Here is a 22,512-nt window from a genome sequence, read left to right as displayed (position 1 = left end):
CCCGCCCCCTCGTGAATCTCTTTCCGCCCACACCGTCCAGACTTCCGCCAGTGACTCCGCCCTGCCTAGCTACGGCTTTTAGCGTAGGCCCCGTCCCCCAGAAGGGACTTCCGGGATCCGGGTGTGTGAAGGCGCTTCCGGTCCCCCGCGCTGCCTCACTCAGTCCATCGGACGTGAGCCGCCGTCCTGCGCCCCCCGAGCCAAGGATGCTCCCCGGCCTGGCGCTGGGGTGCGTGAGTCATGAGCAGGCTGCTCCTGCTGGCGCAGAGAGTCACCTGGGCCGCTCTGCGCTGCCGTGGCCGCGGCTACGGCTCGCCCTCAGCATGTTTTACGCCCGTGCGGGCGGGGCCGCCAGACCGGGGTCTTTCACACACCTGGTGAGTGGCGGGGGGACCCCGGGTAAGGCCTCCCCTTCCTGCTGCTGCTGCTGCTGCTAGCTGCTGCTAGCTAGCTTGCTGCTGCAGCTGCAGGGGGAGGCCGAACCCCCACGGCCTGTGCGTGCGTGGGGTGTGATCCCCACGCCAACGCCTTTTCCAATGCACGTTGCTGGAATCTGACAGTCACGCCTTTGACGGTAGTTGCTGTGTGCCAGCAGAGAAATGAAGTAAAGGTCACATAGAGGACCAGACCTATATAGCACAGTGGGTAGGGCATTTATTTGCATTTGCACGCCAGGCATCATCCGTGATGGTCCTCCCTGGGCCATGTCTCAGCCAGGAGTAACCCCAGAGAGCAGTCGGGTGTGGCCCCCTCCACCCCCCAAAAAAAAGGTTCACGTAGAATGGATCCTAGATTATACCTGTCTTATTGTTTTGTTTTGTTTCTGTTTTTTGTTTTTTTTTTTGTTTTTGGGCCACACCCGGTAACGCTCAGGGGTTACTCCTGGCTATGCGCTCAGAAGTCGCTCCTGGCTTGGGGGACCATATGGGACGCCGGGGGATCGAACCGCGGTCCGTCTCCTAGGCTAGCGCAGGTAAGGCAGGCACCTTACCTCCAGCGCCACCGCCCGGCCCTTGTTTTGTTTCTGGGTTTTTTTTTTTTTTTTTTTTTATTTCTTGGGGGGGGTGTCACACCCGGCAGCTTCCTCCTGGCTCTACGCTCAGAAATCGCTCCTGGCAGTCTCGGGGGTCCATATGGGAGGCCGGGATTCGAACCACCGTCCTTGTGCTTGCATAGCAAACGCTTTACCTCCATGCTATCTCTCCGGCGCCCCTGTGTTCCTGTTTTTAAAAGGAAATATAGGGGCTGGAGCTATATAGTAAAGTGGCTAAGGTTCTTCTTACCTTTCATTCTACCAACCGGGTTTGATTGATCCTCCTCTCCTTTCCCTCCACCAATACTCCACCCTCCAGGAGTGACCCTGAGTGCAGAGCCCATAGTAAGGGAGTAAGCCCAGAGTATCCTTTGTATTGTTCAGTAAACCAAAATAAAACACACACACATTTTCTTTTTTTTATTATCTTTATTTAAACACCGTGATTACAAACATGATTATAGTTGTATGATTACAATCATGTAAAGAACACCCCCTTCACCAGTGTAACATTCCCACCACCAATTTCCCAGATCTCCCTCCTCCCCACCTCCCCACACCTGTACTCGAGACAGGCTTTCTACTTCCCTCATTCATTCACATTGTTATGATAGTTTTCAGTGTAGTCATCTCTCCAACTGCACTCATCACTCTATGTGATGAGCTTCATGTCATGAGCTGCACCTACCAGTCCTCATCTCTCTTGTCTCTGAGATACTGTTTAAAAAATGTCTTTCATTTTTTCGTAAAGCCCATAGATGACGTGAACTTAATCAATACTTAGATTCCTGTACCACGTTTTTTGTGTTTTTTGTTTTTTGTTGTTGTTTTTTGTTTGTTTGTTTTTGGGTCACACCCCGGCAGCGCTCAGGGGCTACTCCTGGCTCTTACTCTACCGAAATTGTTTCTTTAGCAGGCTCAGGAGACCATATGGGATGCCAGGACTCGAACCACCATCCTTCTGCATGCAAAGCAAACACCCTCTCGCTGTGCTATCTCTCGGCTCCTTGTTATGGTTTTTTGTTTTTGTTTTGAAGCCCAGTATTTTCGCTGGCTTAAAGGGTAGGAGCACATGTGGGTATCCTGCATTCATTTCTGGCACCCTAGGTCCCCTGTACCTCCCATGAGCACCTTAGGGTGTAGCCCAAAATGAAAGAAAAAAGTTGTTTTTTGTTTTTTTGGGTTTTTTTTTTTTTTTTAGTCACACCTGGCTGAGCTCAGGGGTTACTCCCTGGTCTCTGCGCTCAGAAATCACTCCTGGCAAGCTCCTGGGGGGACCTATATGAGATGCCAGAATTTGAACCATCATCTGTCCCTGAATCGACTGCGTGCAAGGCAAAAGTCCTACTCCTGTGCTATCTCTCCGACTCCAGAAAGTTTTTTTTTTATATAGGTGGGGTGCTCTCTCTTTGGTTGTAGGACCACACTCATGAGGCTCAAGCTTACTCTTGGTTCTGCACTTAGGGATAGCTTCTCGTGAAGGCTCAAGGGACTATGTATGGTGATGGGGATGTAATATGGGTCAGTTGCATGAAAGCAGTGTCCCATCTGCTGTATATATTGCTCAGGCCCCACAAGATTCTCATTTTGGGTTCTAGTTACTTACCAGGATCAAGAAGCAAGAAATTTCTTAGTAATATGATGCAAAATTTGCACCCAGATTTTCTCACTGATGCCTTAGGTCAGGATTTATCATCAGTATGTGTTTCTTGCCTCATGTAGTTTGCATCTGAGCAAGAAGCATCTCAGAAGCTGACTTGGCTTGAATTGAAACATTGAATAAAACCCTTTCCCCAAAGCCTCCCAAATCTTATTATGCATTGAATATGAGGAAACTTTTAAAGTGACTGCTGTCTCTTAGATTTAATAGGTTACAAGTTGAAAGTTTAGACATGCAAGATAGAACCTAGAGGTAGTAAGGTGAGGGCCCCATTGCTTTCTATGAACTGACTGCCTACCCTTTGTACACTGCTTCCACCCTCGGAAAAGAATGGCTTCCAAGGGGGCTACTTGCTGGGGGGGCGGCGGGGGTGAGCACCAAGTAACATTGCTTTCTGTTCTAGGAATGAATGTAGATTCCAGGTGGATCGGTTTCCAGCTGCCAGATTTAAGAAGTTTGCAACAGAAGAGGAGGCTCTGGGCATTTGTTAGGAACTCCTGGGAGCCCTGACAGTACGGAAGGTAGTCACAGTTCCCCATCATTGGCCTTGTAACCTTTCAGAGCCATTCAGTCTCAGATGTCACTTGATATTTTTTACTTACCCACTAAGCAGTTAGGAGAAGGTATCTGCTTAATAGCCCTCCTAAGGTATATCCTAAGAATCTAGAAACACCATTGCAGAAAAACCCTCTGCATCCCTATGTTTGTTGCAGTACTATTTACAAATACCCAGAATCTGGAAACAACACAAGTGCCTGAGAACACTTTTAGTGGACGAGTGGATAAAGAAACTGGTACATCTTACACAATGAATACATATGCAGCGGTTATGAATTTTGCGTATATATGGATGTATATCGAGAGTACTATGCTGAGTGAAATGAGTCAGAGGGAGAGGTATCACCACATAGTATAATCTCATTTCATGTGAATAGGGTATAAGAAAAATAGTAGATAGTATGGAAATACCTGGAGAAGATGATCGTCCTGAGGATCATCAGGAGGACCCAATTCCATGGTAGGAATCTTTCCAGAAAAAATGGTAAATACAGTTAGGTAGTGAATGGTTCACAGTGACATGTGATGGTTGGAACTGATCACTCTAGACTAGACAAAACACTGGGTGCTGAAAGGGCATAAAGTGATATATGTGGGTACACCTTTAATTATCAATAGTGCCAACCCACAGAATCAAAAAAGAAAAGCGAGCGAGAGAAAATGCCTGTCTGAGAGGGCAGATGGGGGAGGGTATGCTAGGAGGGAAACTAGAGGACATTGGTGATGGGAAATGTACACTGTACTGCAAAACCAGTGTCTAAAAGAAAAAATAAAGGAATAGAGAGAAAGAGAAGAAAAATGTATGCCCCCAGAGACAGAAGAAAAGGGTATTAGGGAGGGTGAAAGGGAACCTAGGGGGCTATTGGAGGTAGGAAATGTGCACTGGTGAAGGTTGTTTGTATATTATATGATTTAATTCAATCAGTGAACAACTATCTGTGGGGGAAAAAACAACTGTATTATGAAACAACCTTGTAACATGATGGTTAAAACACACACACACACCAACACAACACACACCACACACACACACACACACACACACCACACACACACACAAACCCAACACACACACACACACACACACACCCTCCATGAATAGCTAAAGCAATCTTGAGAAACAAAAGATGGAAAAAGAGATATCTGCTTAGTGGTTAATTCCATAGTATTCCAATTGACCATACTGGCCAATTCCATAGTATTCAGTTGAATTGACTCCATAGATTGAATCCATAGATTCAGTTGACCACAGTGGTCAATTTCATAGTATTCCATAACCAATTCCTTAGTAGTCAATTCTAATTTCCTCTTTTCATAAATCAAGAAACAGGTCGAGCGGTAGTTCATTTAGTGGTTCCTGTTAGTAAAAAGTTTTAGAGTGAGGGGGCCAGAGAAATAGCTCAGTAGATTGAGCACATGCTTTGGAGGCCAGTTTGATTCCAGGACCGCCTGCTTTCTCTGCTTACCCCTGAGTATAAAGCTGAGCGTAGGCTTCTGAGTCCCAGTGAATATGGCCCCATATAAAGCTTTAGAGGTTAATCCAAAAGACCAAATCTTCTCTTGTAGTCCTCTTGTAGTCTGTGTCTTCGCTATACTTAAACTCATCTTTTAGAAGAATATCTAATGGATAGGATGCAGTCTTTTGCCAGTAGCCCACCCATTTTCCACATTTCCCCCGCAGCACAGCTAGAGATGGATCCCAGAGCACTGAGTCAGAATAACCCCTCTGAGCACCTACCTGATGGAAACCTAAAACAAAATGTATTCAATGCTTGTTATTGGGTTGCAAAGGCTATTAACTGTTAAAGTGGTGAATTTTCTTACTCTTGGCATGCATCCTTATGGTGTTTCCATTTAGGGACAAAGTAACTGAGCTTAAAGTAGTTTGAGTCACCTTAATTTATTTATTTATTTATTTATTTATTTTGGTTTTTGGGTCACACCTGGCAGTGCTCAGGGGTTATTCCTGGCTCCAGGCTCAGAAATTGCTCCTGGCAGGCACAGGGGACCATATGGGGCGCCGGGATTCGAACCGATGACCTCCTGCATGAAAGGCAAACGCCTTACCTCCATGCATATCCTCTCCGGCCCCGAGTCACCTTAATTTAAACCATAGTTCTCACAGTGGTAGATACCACCCTTCATGGGGATGCTAGACCAATTCAGGGGGTTATGTCTGCTCACTTAAGTTAGATGCCAGGGAGGGGCACTGAGTGATTTTTTTTTTTTTTTTTTTTTTTTGCCTCCCAGAAAAGGATGTAAATTTGAGGATTTCTATTCCTTTGTGGGGAAAACCACACCTAGTGGTGCCCATAGGCTGCTCCTGGCTTAGTGTTCCCCTGTGATTCTGGGAGATACATCATATTAAACACAGTTTTTCTACCTGTAAAGCATTGCACTTTTGTTCATTGAAACTGTCTTCTTGGATCCTGGCAGCTTATGTTTTCCAACAATTTGCAGAGCTCACCAAGATGCATGAGCTTTTGAGTAGCTGGCCTTTGGGGTTTCATTGCAATTGTGGATAATGCCAGGATTCCTGGAACAGCAGTCATGCTCATAGTGTATCCTGGAAGGGTTGATTCAGAAATGGGGGAGACTCACTATCCTGCATCTGCTGTCTCCTTCATCTCCAATAAGCTGTTGCCAGGGTGGCTGTTAAAATTGGGAGTGAGAGATGTAGACTCAGGAAAGAGTGTTTCCATCCTCAGTTCAGCTGAACTTGGCAACCTGCATTAGGGAAGATGCATAGCTTGGGTCAGCACTGGTGAAGTCTTCTCTGAGTCCGTAGGCAGCATGGATACATGTTCTGCTCTTCAGAGAGGCAGAATCATGTTGTACCTAGAGTCCCACTTGTTCTGCATGATGTGAGAGATGATCCCTGCTACCTGATTTCTCAGATGTTGCAGTCTTTATTTAAGGATGTCTGTAAGTCTTAACTTGGGCCATAGGCATTCTAAGTCCGTTGCCTTTCCCACAGAAAAGAATTTCAAGGGGAGACAAACGTTTGTTAAGGTCATTTCTTTTGTGGGGCCAGAGAGATAGCATGGAGGTAAGGACAGTGGTTCAAATCCCGGCATCCCCTTATGGGTCCCCGAAGCCTGCCCTGGACGAGAGTTTTTTGAGCTGGAACCAGGAGTAACCAACCCCTGAGTGCCTGCTGGTGTGAAAACCCCCCACCCCCCCCCAAAAAAAAAAAAAGATCATTTCTGTTGTTTGTTTTGGTTTTGGAGCCACACTCAGTAGAGTTTCAGGGTTTACTTCTGGTCCCTACCACCTGAGGAATCTTAAACCAAGTACAGGTGCCCTATCCACTGTACAGTCACTTCAGTCAAAGGTAGTGTTTGAGTGAAAACTTATATGTTAGAGGAGAAAAAGAGAGGAAGAATGTTCAAGAGAGAACTTGTACTTGTCCAGAGTGGAAAAAGCATGAACAGAGACAAGCAAAGGACAACGCAGTTTTGAAGAGCAAGCCCTCTACATGGTTTTCCAGAAAAGCTCTTAGAAGTTTTTCCAAATGGGTTTTGCCTAGAGTTTGGAATACCATGAAAGTTAAGCAGGAGGCCAGGGCGAGTGGGCGGCTGGAGGTTAAGGTGCCTGCCTTGCCTGCGCTAGCCTAGGGACGGACCGCAGTTCGATCCCCCGGCATCCCATATGGTCCCCCAAGAAGCCAGGAGCAACTTCTGAGCGCCCATAGCCAGAGTAACCCCCTGAGCATCACAGGGTTGTGGCCCAAAAACCAAAAAAAAAAAAAAAAAAGAAAAGTTAAGCCAGGTGTCTGTCATGGGAAAACCTTGCTCTGATTATGATTTTTTCACAGTCTCATCCCATAGTTTTTAGTTTTTATTTTATTTATTTATTTTTTGGTTTTTTGGGCCACACCCGGTGACGCTCAGGGGTTACTCCTGGTTTGGGGACCCATATGGGACGCCGGGGGATCAAACGCGGTCCGTCCAGAACCGAGGTCCATCCAAGGCTAGTGCAGGCAAGGCAGGCACCTTACCTCTAGTGCCACTGCCCGGCATCATCCCCATAGTTTTTAGGTATAATAAATTTTAGTTCCTCCTCCCTCCTTCCCTCCCTACCTTCCTTCTTCCCTCCCTTTTTTCCTCATTCTTCCTCCATTCCTCCCTCTGCCTCCCTTCCTCCCTCTTTCTCCCTTCCTCCTCCCTTATTCTCTCCCTCCCCTCTCCCTTCTTTTCCTCTTCTGCTTTTTTTTTTTTTTTCCTTTTGCTTTCCTTTCCCTTTTCTTCCCATACCTGGGGGTGTTCATGATTTACTCCTGGTTCTGCACGTAGGGATCACATAGGGACCATATAGTGTGCAAGACAATCGCCCTTGCCCCACTCTCTCCAACCCCTCTTCAGTTCTTCTGAGGTTACAACCTTCATTGGATTAGCTCGCCTTGGGTTTCTGCATCCCAGGTGGTACCTCAGTTTTTCCTCTCCAAACAATTTAGGGTTTGCATGTCAAAGAGTTGTTATGTTCATGCTTTTGGCTAAGACAATCTCTTATGTTTTACTTATTTCATCCTAAACCTCTTTACATATAGAGGAGCCTATATGCACACAGTATTCTTGTTCTTTTGAAACTTGTGATGAATAATTTAGAATAATTTCACCAGTACACTAAAGTCTGCAATGGTTTACACTATTTTTAAGATCTTTTCCTCTTTTAGGGAAACATCCATAGAATAGTGGATTTTTTAATCTTGTTAAGGGGATGAACCCAGAGAATTTGCACAGCAAGTTAGGTATTTGCTTCCATTCCACAGACCTCATTTTGATTATTTTTCTTTTCTTTTCTTTTTTTTATATGGATGAGGAAAGATTCTAGGATGAGAAGGTGAGAGAGCGAGGAAGAAGAGAGGAAAACCACTAATAATCTAATATTATTGGCTTTCCTTACAGAAAAAGCTCCTTATACATTGGGAGATTGGAAGTTGGGGAGGGAGAGAGAGAAAGAAAGTGGGGAGGAGAAGAGAGAAAAGGAGAGAAGAGAGAGAGAGAGAGAAGAGGTGAAGAAAGAAAAGAACAGAAGCCCCTCAGTTGGATTTTGCATCACATATCAAACAAGTCAGGAGTGATTTCTGAGTACATAGGCGGAACTAAGCCCTTAACACTTAGTGTTTCTCAAAAAGCAAAACAAAACAAACGTAATCTTATTAGGCAACAAAGGTTAAGTAGCTTCCTGAATTTTTGGATTTTGAATCAATTACTATTTGTTCATTTGTTCTCTGGATTCTATGTTTTTAGGGAAGAAAAAGGAACTTGTAGAAGAACCACAAGTGAAAGCAAGCAAACGACTTCATGAGTCCCTGAATGAAGTTGAAGGTGAAAGTGCAGAGCCCTGTGCAAAGCATTTAAAACAGAATACGGACTCAGTACCAGCAATTGACAAAAGCACATTTTCTTACATGGGTACTTCTCTTGGATTTTTATTATTTATTTTTTTGTTTTTGCTGGGAGGGGTGAACTCCTACTATGGCTCAGGGTCACTCCTGGTTCTGTACTAAGAAATCATTCCTGGAAAGCTCAGGTACCATATGGGACACAGAGTTTAGATGCATACAAGGCAAGCACCCTATTTGCTGTACTATTGCTATGGCCCTCTTGGTTTCTATAGTAGTATTATAATCAATGGTAATGTACATGTAAAATTTTTTCTATTTTAATAGATTACAAATACGATTGTGAATTAGGTTTCAGTCATGTAAAGAAAACCCCCCTTCACCAGTGCAACATTCCCCACCACCAGTGTCCCAAATCTCCTTCCATCCCACCCCACCCCCACCTGTACTCTAGACAGGCTTTCCAGTTCCCATCAGCTCATTCACCTGATTTTGGTAGTTCTCAGTGTAGTTATTTCTATAACTGCACTCACCCACTCTTTGTGGTGAGCTTCATGAAGTGAGCTGCAAGTTCCAGTCCTCCTCTCATTGTCTTTAAGGGATTGTTGCAAAAATGACTTTTATTTTTCTTAAAACCCTTAGATGAGTGAGACTATTCTTGTCTGTCTCTCTCGCTTCTCTCTCCCTCTGACTTATTTCACTCAGCATGATAGATTCCATGTACATCCATGTATAGGAAAATTTTCATGACTTCATCTCTCCTCACGGCTATATAATATTCCACTGTGTATATGTACCAACTTTTCTTTAGCCATTCATACTATTGGAATGGGCATCTTGGTTGTTTCCAGAGCCTGGCTATTGTGAATAGTGCTGCAATAAATATAGGTGTGAGAAGGGGTTTTTTGTATTGTATTCTTGTGTTCCTAGGGTTATATCGTTAGGAATGGAATAGCTGGTCGAATGGGAGCTCAATTTCCAGTTTTTGGAGAAATCTCCATATCGTTTTCTATAGAGGTTGTACTAGACGGGCATTCCCACCAGCAGTGGGTAATAGTTCCTTTCTCTCTACATCCCTGCCAGCACTGATTGTTCTCATTCTTTGTGATGTGTGCCAATCTCTGTGGTGTGAGATAGTATCTCATTGTTGTTTTGATTTGCATCTCTCCCTGATGACTCAGTGATGAGGAGCATTTTTTCATGTGCCTTTTGGCCATTTGTATTTCTTTTTTTATCAAAGTGTCTGTTCATTTCGTCTCCCCATTTTTTGATGGGATTAATGTTTTTTTCTTGTAAAGTTCTGTCAGTGCCCTGTATTATTGGATATTAACCCCTTATCTGATGGGTATTGGGTGAATAGTTTCTCCCACACGGTGGGTGGCTCTTGTATCCTGGGCACTATTTCTTTTGAGGTGCAGAAGCTTCTCATCTTAATGTATTCCCATCTGTTTATCTCTGCTTCCACTTGTTTGGAAAGTTCAGTTTCCTCCTTGAAGGTGCCTTTCGTCTCAATGACATGGAGTCTCAATGTCATGTCACCTACGTGTTATTCTATATACCTTATGGTATCAGGTCTGATGTCAAGATCTTTAATCCATTTGGATTTTGCTCCTTCGTTACTGATGTTAACTGGGGGTCTATGTTCGCTTTTTTGCAAGTGGCTAACCAGTTCTGCCAGCAGCACTTGTTGAAAGAGGTTTTTCCCTGCCTCCCACTTAGGATTTCTTGCTCCTTTGCCAATAATTAGGTGATTGTATGTCTGGGGAACATTGTCTGAGAACTCAAGCCTATTCCACTGATCTGAGGGTCTGCCTTTATTCCAATACTATGCTGTTTTGATAACTATTGCTTTGTAGTACAGTTTAAAGTTTGGGAAAGTAATGTCTCCCATTTTCCTTTTTCCTAGGAGTGCTTTAGCTATTCGAGGGTGTTTATTGTTCCAGATGAACTTCATAAGTGTTTGATTCACTTCTTTGAAGAATGTCATGGGTATCTTTATTTGGGATCCGCATTAAATCTGTACAATGCTTTGGGGAGTATTGCCATTTTAATGATGTTAATCATGCCAATCCATGAGCAGGGATGTGTTTTCCATTTCCATGTGTCCTCTCTTATTTCTTGGAGCAGGGCTTTATAGTTTTCTTTGTATAGGTCCTTCACGTCTTTGGTCAAGTTGACTCCAAGAATATTTGAGATTATGTGGCATTAATGTGAATGGGGATTGCCTTCTTGACATCCATCTCTTCCTATCATTATTTGGTGTATAAAAAGGCCATTGATTTCTTTGTGTTAATTTTGTAGCCTGCCACCTTGCTATATGAGTCTATTGTTTCTAGAAGCTTTTGGTAGAGTCTTTTGGGGTTTTCTAAGTAGAGTATCATGTCATCTGCAAACAGTGAGAGCTTGATTTCTTCCTTTCCTATCTGGATTCCCCCTTGATATCTTTTTCTTGCCTGATCGCTATAGCAAGCACTTCAGTACTATGTTGAAGAGGGAGTGGTGAGAGCAGGACAGCCTTGTCTTGTACCAGAATTTAGAGGAAAGGCTTTTAGTTTTTTCTCCATTGAGGATAAATATATTGCCATTGGTTTGTGGTTGATGGCTTTACTAGATTGAGAAAGGTCCTTTCATATCCCATCTTGCTGAGAGTTTTTATCAAGAATGGGTGTTGGACCTTATCAAATGCTTTCTCTGCATCTATTGATATGATCATGTGATTTTTAGTTTTCTTTTTTTTTTTTTTTTTTGGTTTTTGGGGCCACACCCGTTTGACGCTCAGGGGTTACTCCTGGCTATGCACTCAGAAATCGCCCCCCTGGCTTGGGGGGACCATCTTGGACACCGGGGGATCGAACCGGTGGTCCGTCCTATGCTAGCGCTTTGCAAGGCAGACACTTTACCTCTAGCGCCACCTTCCCGGCCCCTATGTTTTTCTTGTTGATGTTGTGTATGATGTTGTGATAGATTTACGGATGTTAAACCATTTTTGCATTCCCTGGGCTGAAACCTACTCTTGGTCCGTAGTGTATGATCTTTCTTGAGTTAGGCAATGGATTCTATTTGCCAGGAGTTTGTTGAAGATCTTTGCATCTGCATTCATCAGGGATATTGGTCTATAATTTTCTTTTTTGGCAGCATCTCTGTCTGGTTTTGGTATCAAGGTGATGTTGGCTTCATAAAAGTTGTTTGGGAGTGTTCCTGTTTTTTCAATTTCATGGAAGAGCCTGACTAGGATTGGTAGTAGCTCCTCTTGAAAGGTTTGAAAGAATTCATTAGTAAATCCACATGGGCCTGGGCTTTTCTTTTTGGACAGATGTTTGATTACAGTTTCAATTTTCTCAATAGTGATGGGAGTGTTTAGATATGCTACATCCTCCTTACTTAACTATGGAAGGTTATAAGTGTCCAAGAATTTATCCATTTCTTCTAGGTTCTCATGTTTAGTAGCATAAAGTTTCTCAAAGTAGTCTCTCATTACCCTTTTAATCTCTGTAATATCTGTTGTGATTCTCCCTCTTTTCATTTCTAATACAGGTTATCAGGTTTCTCTCTCTCTTTCTTTGTGAGTTTTGCCAGTGGTCTATCAATTTTGTTCATTTTTTCAAAGAACCAACTTCTGCTTTCATTGATCTTTCGGATTGTTTTTTGGGTTTCCACTTCGTTGATTTCTGCTCTCGGCTTTGTTATTTCCTTCTGTCTCCCTATTTTTGGGTCCTTTTGTTGAGCACTTTCTAATTTTATAGCTGCGTTATTATGCTATTCAGGTAGGCCCCTTCTTCCTTCCTGATGTGTGCTTGTAGAGTTATAAATTTTCCTTTCAGGACCGCTTTTGCTGTGTCCCATAGATTCTGGAAGTTTGTGTCTTCATTGTCCTTTGTTTCCAGGAAAGTTTTGATTTCCTCTTTGATTTAATCTCTGATCCACTGGTTGTTCAGCAGCAGGGTGTTTAATTTCTAATTGTTAAAGTTTTTCTTTTGTGTGCCTTTGTAGTTCACATCTAATTTCAGAGCTTTGTGGTCAACAAAGGTAGCCCGCAAGATTTCTATCCTTTTGATTTTATGGAGGTATGTTTTATGTGTCAGCATGTAGTCTATCCTGGAGAATGACCCATATACATTGGAGAAGAATGAGTATACAGGTGTTTTGGGATGGAGTGTCATATATATATCTTTCTTCCATTACTCTTTTCAGGGCTAGTATGTTTTTGTTGGGTTTCAGTCTGGTTGACCTATCAAGTGTTGATAGGGCCGTGTTGAGGTCTCCCACAATTATTGTGTTGTTATTGATGTCTTCTTTCAGAGTTGTCAGTAACTGTATTAGATAATTTGTTGGTCTCTCATTGGGTGCATATATGTTTAATAGTCTGATTTCTTTCTGTTGCACATAACCCTTGATTAGTACATAGTGTCCATCTTTGTCCTTTACAACTTTTCTGAGTACAAAGTTGGTGTCATCAGATATTAATATGGCCACTCCAGCTTTTTTAAGTCTGTTGTTTGATTGGACGGTTTTTCTCCAACCTTTGATTTTGAGTCTATGTTTGTTCTGACTATTCAGGTGTGTTTCTTGTAGGCAGCAGAAGGTTGGATTCATCTTTTTGACCCATTTTGCCACTCTGTATCTTTTAGTTGGTGAATTTAGTCCATTGACATTGAGGGAGATGATTGTCATAGGATTTAATGTCATCTTTGTAGATCAGTTTGCTGTGTTTGTTGGTCTCTCTTGTCTTAAAGTAGACCTTGCAGTTTTTCCTTTAAGGCTAGCTTTTCATCTGTGACGTTTCTGAGCTGTTGTTTATCAATGAAACTATGTATCTTTTCTTCAAACATGAATCTGAGTCGGGCTGGGTACAGTATTCCCGGTGAGGCACCCATTTTATTCAATCTTGTCACAATATCCCACCACTGTCTTCTGGCCTTGATCGTTTCTTGTGACATGTCTGCTGTAAGTCTTAGGGATGCTCCTTTGAATGTATTTTCCTTTTTTGATCTTGCTGCTTTCAGTATTCTATATCTGTGGGATTTGTCATCATAACGAGGATGTGTCTTGGGGTGTTTTTCTTTGGGTCTCTTTTAGCTGGTACTCTTTGGGCATGCAGGATTTGATTGCATGTAGTCTTTAACTCTGGGAGTATCTCTTTGATGATGTCTTTGACAGTTGATTCTTCCTGGAGATCTCCTACCTGGGCCTCTGGGACTCCAATGATACTTATGTTGTTTCTGTTGAGTTTATCAAAGACTTCCGTTTTCATCTGTTCACATTTCTTGAGTACTTATTCCATTACCTGAACATTTGTCTTAAGGTTCTTTTCCAATTTCTTCTGCTGTGTTGAGTTTTTCTGCATCTCATCTTCCAGCACGCCGATTCTGTCCTTAGCTGCTGTTACCCTGCTGGCTAGGCCATTCACTGATGTTTTCAGTTGCGCTACCATGTTTTTCAGATCTGTTATTTCAGTTTGGAGTTTTCTGATTTCTGTCTTTGTGGTCTGTTCAGATTGATCTATGCTTTCTTTGAGTTCTACACAAACATCTTCCATATTTCTATTCTAAACTCCTTATCCGAGAGGTTAATCAGATGGTTGGGATTTTTTAGGTCATCCGCGCTATTGTCTTCATTCTCTGTGCATGGTATTTGCCTGTGAGGTTTCCCCATTGTCATGTTTGTAGTGTGATTTTTTTCTGCGTGTTGTGGTGGGGTTCATTGGTTAGAAAGAGTGCAGGGCCGCAAAGCAAAGCAGAGCAGCCGCGCTCTTCTGGAGCCTATGGGAGAGCTATTTTTCTGGGCCATTTTTGGCCCACTCCTAAGAGGTTCAGGAGACAGGACAGTGGAAAACATGCACAGGCAACACCTACAGTTTCTCACAGTCGGGAACCACTGGATGGGCGTAGATATTCTCAGTCTGACTCACAAACAGGGGACTTGCCTTTCTGCAGAATACTGTGGATAGCCGGTTTTCATGGTCGGACACAGTTCCTTGGCGTTCCCGCCCTTGGATGAAACTCTGGGAGAGCTATTTTTCTGGGCCCTTTTTGGCCCACTCCCAAGAGGTTCAGGAGACAGGACAGTGGAAAAACACGCACAGGCAACACTTACAGTTTCTCACAGTCAGGAACCACTGGGCAGGCGTAGATATTCCCAGCTTGATGTCACAAACAGGGGACTTGCCTTTCCTGGTTTTCAAAATTTAATGTTTAAATTAAATTAAAATTTACTGGAATCATCAGCGCCCAGCTGCAGTCCGCCAAGGCTGGCACACGGCAGGAGGGGTCATGGCCCCATCCCACAAATTCTGATGATTTGTGTCTTCATTCTCATTTGTTTCCAAGAATCTTGATTTTTCTCTTTGATTTCCTTTCTGACCTGCTGGTTTGTTCAGTAGTGAGCTGTTTAATTTCCAGGTATTAAAGAAGATAATTGATATAATTTCTATTTTCTTGGTTTTATGAAGGTACTGGTATATTTATTTGGCTCAGCATGTAATTTATCTTGGAGAATGTTCCATGTACATTTTAGAAGAATGTGTATTTAGCTTTGTGGGGGTGAAAAGCTTTATATAAGTCTACTAAGCCACTCTCTTCCCTTTCTTCTATCAAAGTTTGGCTTTTCAGCTTTTATTTGCTTGGCATTTAGAATTGATTGGTTTCCAAAGCAAGGGTCCAGTGCCTCCATAGAAGCTTTAATACTGTTTTCCAAGACAGAAAGCTTATACAGGGTTGTAAAATACCCTTTTTAATTCAGACCCAGAGTAGTGGAAGACCATGTAAAGGAGCTTCCTAGTATGTACCCAAACCAGGGTTTCAATCCCCAGCACACATAGGTCTCCTGAGTACTTGTAGGAGTGATTCTCTTGAGTGTTAGAGGCAGGAGTAAACCCTAAACATGCCAAGTTGGGCTAGAAAACCAAAAATAAAGTGCTATGTCTAAATGTAGTCAATTGTTTGTGAGTATAAAAGATTTTTAGTCATATTGGTCTGATAGGACTCAACAAGTTTCTCCTCCCATAGGAGATTTTGTTGTTGTCTATACGGATGGCTGCTGCTCCAGCAATGGGCGGAGGAGGGCACGAGCAGGGAAGTCGGTGTTTACTGGGGACCTGGTCATCCTCTGTAAGTAAACTAAAACTGGGTTCCTGAAACTTCAGCTCAAATCAGTCTAAACTTGTGAAAGAAAGAATGTAACATGACTTGTTTATTTCTATTGTTTGATAGTTTTATTGTTGTTTTGTTATTATTTGGTTTGGGCTGTAGCCCAGGTGATGCTCAGGGCCTACCTTTGGAAAGGTTTCTTTTTTTTTTTTTTTTGGTTTCGGTTTTATTTTTGTTTTTTTGGCGGTGCTCAGGGGTCACTTCTGTGGAAGTGTTTGGGGGGACCATATAGTATGCCAGGGATCAAATCCAGGTTGTCCCTAGTCCTATCTGCTGTGCTACTGCTCTGGCCTCTGGCAGCTTGTTCTTGAGGATGATGCTTTCTGCATTCGTAGCCCTAAAACTTTCCACCTTAATAATCTAACTGCCATTTGAAAAATTCATGTATCCTGGGCAATGGTTTTGGCAGGGGATGTACCAGGAGCAGCGTCACTTGCACTTGAATCCTGTCCCATCCCCTGGCCTCTCCTGAAGATGCCAACTGAGAGGAGGCCTCTTGGTTTTCTGCATAGCACAAAGACAAGATGTGAACTGTGATTTTCATCTGTATCTGGCCCCTGCGTATGAAAGAATGTGAATAGTAACTGGCATCCAGAAGTACGAGAGGGGTGGGAAGTAGCTCTGGAGAAACAGTCACATCTCATCTCTTTAGCTTTGCTGTCTGGTGCTTACAGATGCCCACAGCATTAATAGGGGTGATTATATAAACTGCTCAGTAATAGTAGCATCACATTTCTCTTGAGCTGTACGTTCTAGAAGTTTCTTCCATTACTTTGTTTAGCTGAGGAGCACACCTGACAGTGCTGGGGGTAGAGGTTGAAAAAGGCAGACTTGTGCTGTCAGGGAATTGATTCTGGGAACTCAGGCAAAGCATGTGCTCAGCCCTTTGAGCCATCTTTCAAGCATTTCACTTAACTTTGAAGGCTTGTTTTAGTTTCCAAACCCTACAAGAGGCCATGGACTCATGTGGCACTTATTATCTACGGTACTGATTATTTACGGCATTATCCAAGACCACACTCTAATGAATTTCAGGCGATTAAATTAAATTGCACTTTGGGCTTCTGGTCCAATGTTCATTCCACTGTGCCATATTCCTTTTCAATATAAAAAAGTACACTTAGGGGCTGGAGAGATAGCATGGAGGTAAGGCATTTACCTTTCATGCAGAAGGTCATCGGTTTGAATCCCGGCGTCCCATATGGTCCCCGTGCCTGCCAGGAGCAATTTCTGAGCACGGAGCCAGGAAAAACCCCTGAGCACTGCCGGGTGTGACCCAAAAACCACAAGAAAAAAAAAGTATGCTTAGTTTAATTTTTACTTATTTTTTGGTTTAAGTTTTTAAAAGGCAGTATTTTTTTCATGTTTCAAATTAAATTGTAAATAAGCCTGTTCTCTATGAAAGATACTGAGAATTCTCCAGAGCTATATAATTTTATTCCTTTTGTTTTGAAACCAGAAATGTAGGCATTAGACTTCCTGGTCGACAGACAAACCAAAGAGCGGAGATTCATGTAAGTTATCAGATATACTTTTCCACTAAAACTTAAGTTGGTTTTTATTTGTTTTTTGTTTTTGGGCCACACCTTGCAGTGCTTAGGGGTTACTCCTGACTCTGCACTTAGGAATTATCTCTGTTGGTTCTCAGGGTGCCTTTTGTGATGCCAGTTGCATGTAAGGCAAGTGCCCTACCTGCTCTACTGTCCTTATAGCTCTAAAACTCATGTTTATCACTATTAGCCACACCCAGTGGTACTCAGGATTCTGGACTCAGGCTTTTTTCCTGTAGGTTTATCACTTTTAAGCATTGACTATGAACATCTTAATATACTTTTTTTTTTTTTTTTGGTTTTTCGACCACCCTCATTTGATGCTCGGGTTAATCCTGGCTAAGCGCTCAGAAATTGCCCCTGGCTTGGTGGGGGGGGGGGGTGCTATATAGGACGCCGGGGATCGAACCACGGTCCTTCCTTGGCTAGCGCTTGCAAGGCAGACACCTTACCTCTAGCGCCACCTTGCCGGCCCCATCTTAATATACTTTTATTTTAATAAAGAATATAAGATACTCAAAGTCCAGAAATGGTTTGGTTACAATTCTAAAACATAGAATTTTTTTTAAAAGAATTCCATACTTTTTATTTCAAACAGATGGTCATACAGGAAAACCATATATGCAGAATGAGTCCCACAGAGACTTGTAATCATTACTGTTAGCACAAGATAGATGAAAAACAAGTTTTGAAGTAATTTAATTTACAGTACTGTAGAAAGTTAAATGATTTCTGTAGCCTGAAAACTCACTTGTTTCTTTAAGGCAGCCTGCAAAGCAATTGAACAAGCAAAGGCCCAAAACATCAGCAAGCTGGTTCTGTATACAGACAGTATGTTCACTATAAATGGTATGTGTTACTTTCTACTGCGGGTGCTTTTCAAGTGTATTTGGGGAGATAGAATATCCTTCCCTGGTGAGAGAGGACACTCAGGGCTAGGACCCAGGACAGTAAAGATAGAAATAACATTTGCTGTGTCATTAGGGGCAAGAGGTGAGGACTTTGAGCCCCCTTACTTTGGTGCTTTATTGTCACTCTAGGTAAATTTTTTTAGGCTGCACTGAGGATGAGGGTAGCCAGTTATGTCCGTCTTCTTGTTCCCCTTTTATATCTAAGTTAAGTAACTGAGGAATGGCATGCTGACAGCTCCTTTGGGAAATGGTTACTTATAGGGAGCCTGGAGTTGGGTAGGTGGGAAAGAAGTGTTTCATGTTGAGAGCTGTTGGTATCACACGTGCTAGAGTAAAGTTTCAGAAGGAGGGCCTTAAGGTCTGTGCTAACAGCCAAAGCATGGCCCATATAAGGAAGAGCAAAGTCCCAAAAGTTCCTCAGAATCAAACTGAGGGAAGTTGAAAGTTGGGGAGGAGGGGACAGAATTTGAGGTCAGTTGATCTATGAATTTCTTTTAGGTATCACTAGCTGGGTTCCAGGTTGGAAGAAAAATGGATGGAAAACAAGCACAGGGAAAGAGGTGGATCAACAAAGAGGACTTTGTGTGGCTGGAGAAACTTACTCAGGACATGGATAATTCAGTGGGTGAGTGTTCATCTTCAGCCCTCACTTACGACTGACTGTTAGAAAAATGATTGAAGTTATTGGAAAGTTGAAGTTTTTTCAAGTGATTCAGTGACAAAGTCAGTAACTGTCATCAGGGTTGCAGGTAGAGTATGGCTGACTCATATGTCTGATGCTGCTTAATAAGAGATTGCTGTGTAGGTTATTCTGGGTGTTCTGTGTTTTTGTTCTTTATGGTTGTCTTTCAGACTTTAGTGTGATTTTAATGTCTTGACAGTGCATCTCATCACTGTTCTGTGAGATGTGTTGTGACTACTGTGGGTTTCTGGGTACTCGGGTCACAATGTTAATAAAATCAAGAGGAGAGAGTACAGGGGGTTTGTTCTTGGTCTCACATGCAGCTGACTCTAGTTCAGCTCCAGTGCAGCATACAGGATTCATCGAGCATTGACAGAAGTGATCTTTAGCACAAGAGCCAAGAGTAACCTTCCTGGTAGCAAAGGGGATGTTCTCCCCACACGCAGCAGATCCCCTTTAGTTTATAATGACTTTATTTAAAACGATGTTTAATACCTTTGAGATACAAATGGGTATATTATTTCTGACATTAATACTTATTATTGGGGCCGTAGAGAATAGCATGGAGGTAAGGTAATTTGCCTTTGATGCAGAAGGTCATTGGTTCGAGTCCCCGGCATCCGTATGGTGCCCCGAGCCTGCCAGGAGCGATTTCTGAGCATAGAGCCAGGAGTAACCCCTGAGCGCTGCAGTGGTGTGGACCCAAAAACCAAAAAAAAAAAAAAAAATGACTTATTAGATTTGCTCTTCATATCCATGTCTCCCTTGAGCACCTACTCTTTTGCTTGTTTCTTTGCTCATTTCTACTCTGGAGAACCCTTTGTTCCTCTGAACATGTTCATCTCCCTTTTCTCTTCTTCCCTCACATCTTTCTAAATAAATTTTAACAAAAGGTTTTTTAATGAAAAAAAGAAAAAAGAAAAAGAAAAGTAGCATTTTCCTACACTACAGAACAAACAAAACTATCACCATGTTTACAGCTGTGCATCACTCTCCCACCCCAGGATTCCCTGGAACTTGGGTAACTTAACATTTATGTTTCCATCTTTATAGAAAGAAAAAAAAAAAAATGGTGGGGGAAGCTCAACAGCGGTTAAATCATACAAATCCACCTCTCCTATTGTGTCTTTTGTTTACATCTTCATCATCATTTATTTTGCCCAGAAAGCTTGCCACATCCCATCATTAGATGGGGGAAAGAAAACAATACAAACAGTAAACTACTTTGTGGAGAATCAAAAGGAATTTTTCTAAATATATCCTTTGCATAGATGCTCTCAGAATGTACTTTGTACTTTGTGCTACTTAAAATTGTGCTGAGGAAGAAGGGAAATCTAAGGGGGACTTTCCACAAGATGGTCTCTACCAAATAAGTTGATTTGGGTATCCAACACCCAGTGATACTTGGGACATATGTCCTGTTTTACTGCTTGGAGGTGTCTTCTGGTATTGTACTGTTGGCCATCAGTTGAATTTTTTTTATACAGGTTGTATAATCATATATAGTTTGTCTAAGGTTTGTGACCATTAAAAGAAAAACTTTGTTTAACAGATGCATGTTCCTGGTCATTCGGGATTCATAGGCAATGAAGCAGCTGACAGATTAGCAAGAGAAGGAGCTAGACAATCTGAAGACTGAAGTAGTTTTTATTTCTTGGGAAAACTTGAGCTCATTTGTTTCCATTCCTTTCTGGGATAAAAGATCCAGATCCAGATGGCCATTGGTTGCAGCAGATTGGCAGACAACGACCTTCAAGCTAAGTCAACAACAACAAAAAAAAAGACAAAGTGACATTCTCTTAAACTATATGCTAAAAAGTGGTGAAATGGATAATAGATGAACCGCCTTGAAACGTGAGGTTTATCCGAGATTCCAGCATTGTGCTTTGTCAGTTACTTTTACTGCAGTGTGAACATTTTTATGGTTTTGGATTTAATAAGAAATAAATAAAAAAAAAAATGTTGAAAAGCGGCAGGCAAGCACTCCTAAAGTCTTGGAAGAAAGTTCCTTTGTGATTCATGTGTCAAGATGAAGTCTCCCTCCTCATGGCTGATGTGCACCTGTGTTGAGTACAGAAAGGCACAATGCCCTTGGCAACTGCAGCCCCAGCCAGTACCCACTGCTGAGTGTGAGTGGAGCCTTAGATGACCGGGCCCTGGGTGCAGAAGTAGCACAGAAGTATATACATATACTATATAATGATCAATAGCTCCTGATCATTATATAGTAACAGTAAGTACAAAAAAATTATTTTTATTGGAAGTATAATAAAGTTTGGTAAGTTGAGTAATTTTTCAATTTATGTTTTATTACCTTTTTTGTAGTTGTTGTAAAGCAGGGGTGGCAAATAAGTTCGACACAGAGCCAAAATGTTAAACTGTGAGTCAGAGAGCCACACCACGCAGTGACCTGCCAAAACAGACAAACACTCACACAAAAAGCATATAATTTTAACAATAATATATTAAATACATATTGCATTTTGCCATTTGAGTGAGGGTAAAAATCCTGCAGTGATAGTGAGGGTTATGCTGCGTCCTCCACACTAAGAACTAACGCAAGATGTGACCCAACATGTGACACACGGTCCCCCCGCTCGCTGGCCCGTGCAGTTGTTTCTCGAGGGATGGGAGCCGGGACTCCGCACTCGGAGATCTCTCCTCAGAGGTCCCCCCTCATAAGCAGCAGAAACAAAATCCAAACTTGGCAAAGAGCCACAGTATACAAAATAATGATAAGAGGCAAAGAGCCGCATTCATTTTGGCCGGGAGCCACTTGAGGCTCTCCGCATGTTCTCCCACGCCCTGTTGTAAAGGTTTTAGAAAATGAGACCAAGCAAATGTATAATTTATTGCATAAGATAAATGAATTGTATCCATGTCATCACCATCCAAGAAAGAAAAGGTTTCCAGCTGAAGACTGGAATATCTCCTGAAGACTATGAATATCTCCAATGAAAGCTTCTTCATTTCTGTCTTGTAAATGAAGACTCTGCTTGTTGCTGTCAGTTAATAAATCCTGTAGGGTGATAGTCTGGGGAGATAGCTTAAAGGCAGGGTGCATGTTAGGCAGCCTGGGTTGGAGCACTAGTGCCATTTGGTTTCTGAACACTGCCCGGAGTGATGCCCAAGCATTAGGCTAGAAACAGCCCCCTACTCAGTTTGGATGTGACCAAAAGAAAACTATAATACCGAACAATAAAGTGCAATTCAGTGGTGAGTAGAGTGATAGCACAGCAGTAGGGCATTTGCCTTGCATGTAGCCAATCCAGGATGGACCAGGTTTGATCCCTGGCATCCCATATGGTCCCCCCATGTCTGCCAACGATCGATTTCTGAACTCACAGCCAGAATAACCCCTGAGTACTGCCAGGTGTGGCCCAAAATTTTTTTAAAAAGTACAACTCAGTGATTCTTTTTTTTTTTTTTTTTTGGTTTTTGGGGCCACACACCCGGTAACGCTCAGGGGTTACTCCTGGCTATGTGCTCAGAAGTTGCTCCTGGCTTGGGGGACCATATGGGACACCGGGGGATCGAACCGCGGTCCGTCCAAGGCTAGCGCAGGCAAGGCAGTCATCTTACCTTTAGCGCCACCGCCCGGCCCCAACTCAGTGATTCTTAAGGAC

General features: G+C 42.7%; 1 protein-coding gene across 1 annotated transcript; it reads left to right on the top strand.

The window, feature by feature from the left end:
• The first annotated feature begins 232 nt into the window (after positions 1 to 232).
• Positions 233 to 21,169, top strand: RNASEH1 (ribonuclease H1). Its single transcript, XM_049784655.1, is given in 13 exon segments — positions 233 to 377; positions 3,097 to 3,169; positions 3,171 to 3,196; positions 6,040 to 6,176; positions 8,504 to 8,668; positions 15,603 to 15,670; positions 15,673 to 15,704; positions 17,203 to 17,257; positions 18,058 to 18,142; positions 18,703 to 18,767; positions 18,769 to 18,819; positions 18,821 to 18,829; positions 20,439 to 21,169. Coding segments are annotated over 13 exon segments (990 nt in total). The 5' UTR covers positions 233 to 240; the 3' UTR covers positions 20,526 to 21,169.
• Positions 21,170 to 22,512: the final 1,343 nt, after the last annotated feature.

Source organism: Suncus etruscus, chromosome 12 (genome assembly GCF_024139225.1).
Source record: "Suncus etruscus isolate mSunEtr1 chromosome 12, mSunEtr1.pri.cur, whole genome shotgun sequence".
In the NCBI taxonomy this organism is placed as follows: domain Eukaryota; kingdom Metazoa; phylum Chordata; class Mammalia; order Eulipotyphla; family Soricidae; genus Suncus; species Suncus etruscus.
This window is presented reverse-complemented; position numbering and strand designations above follow the sequence as displayed.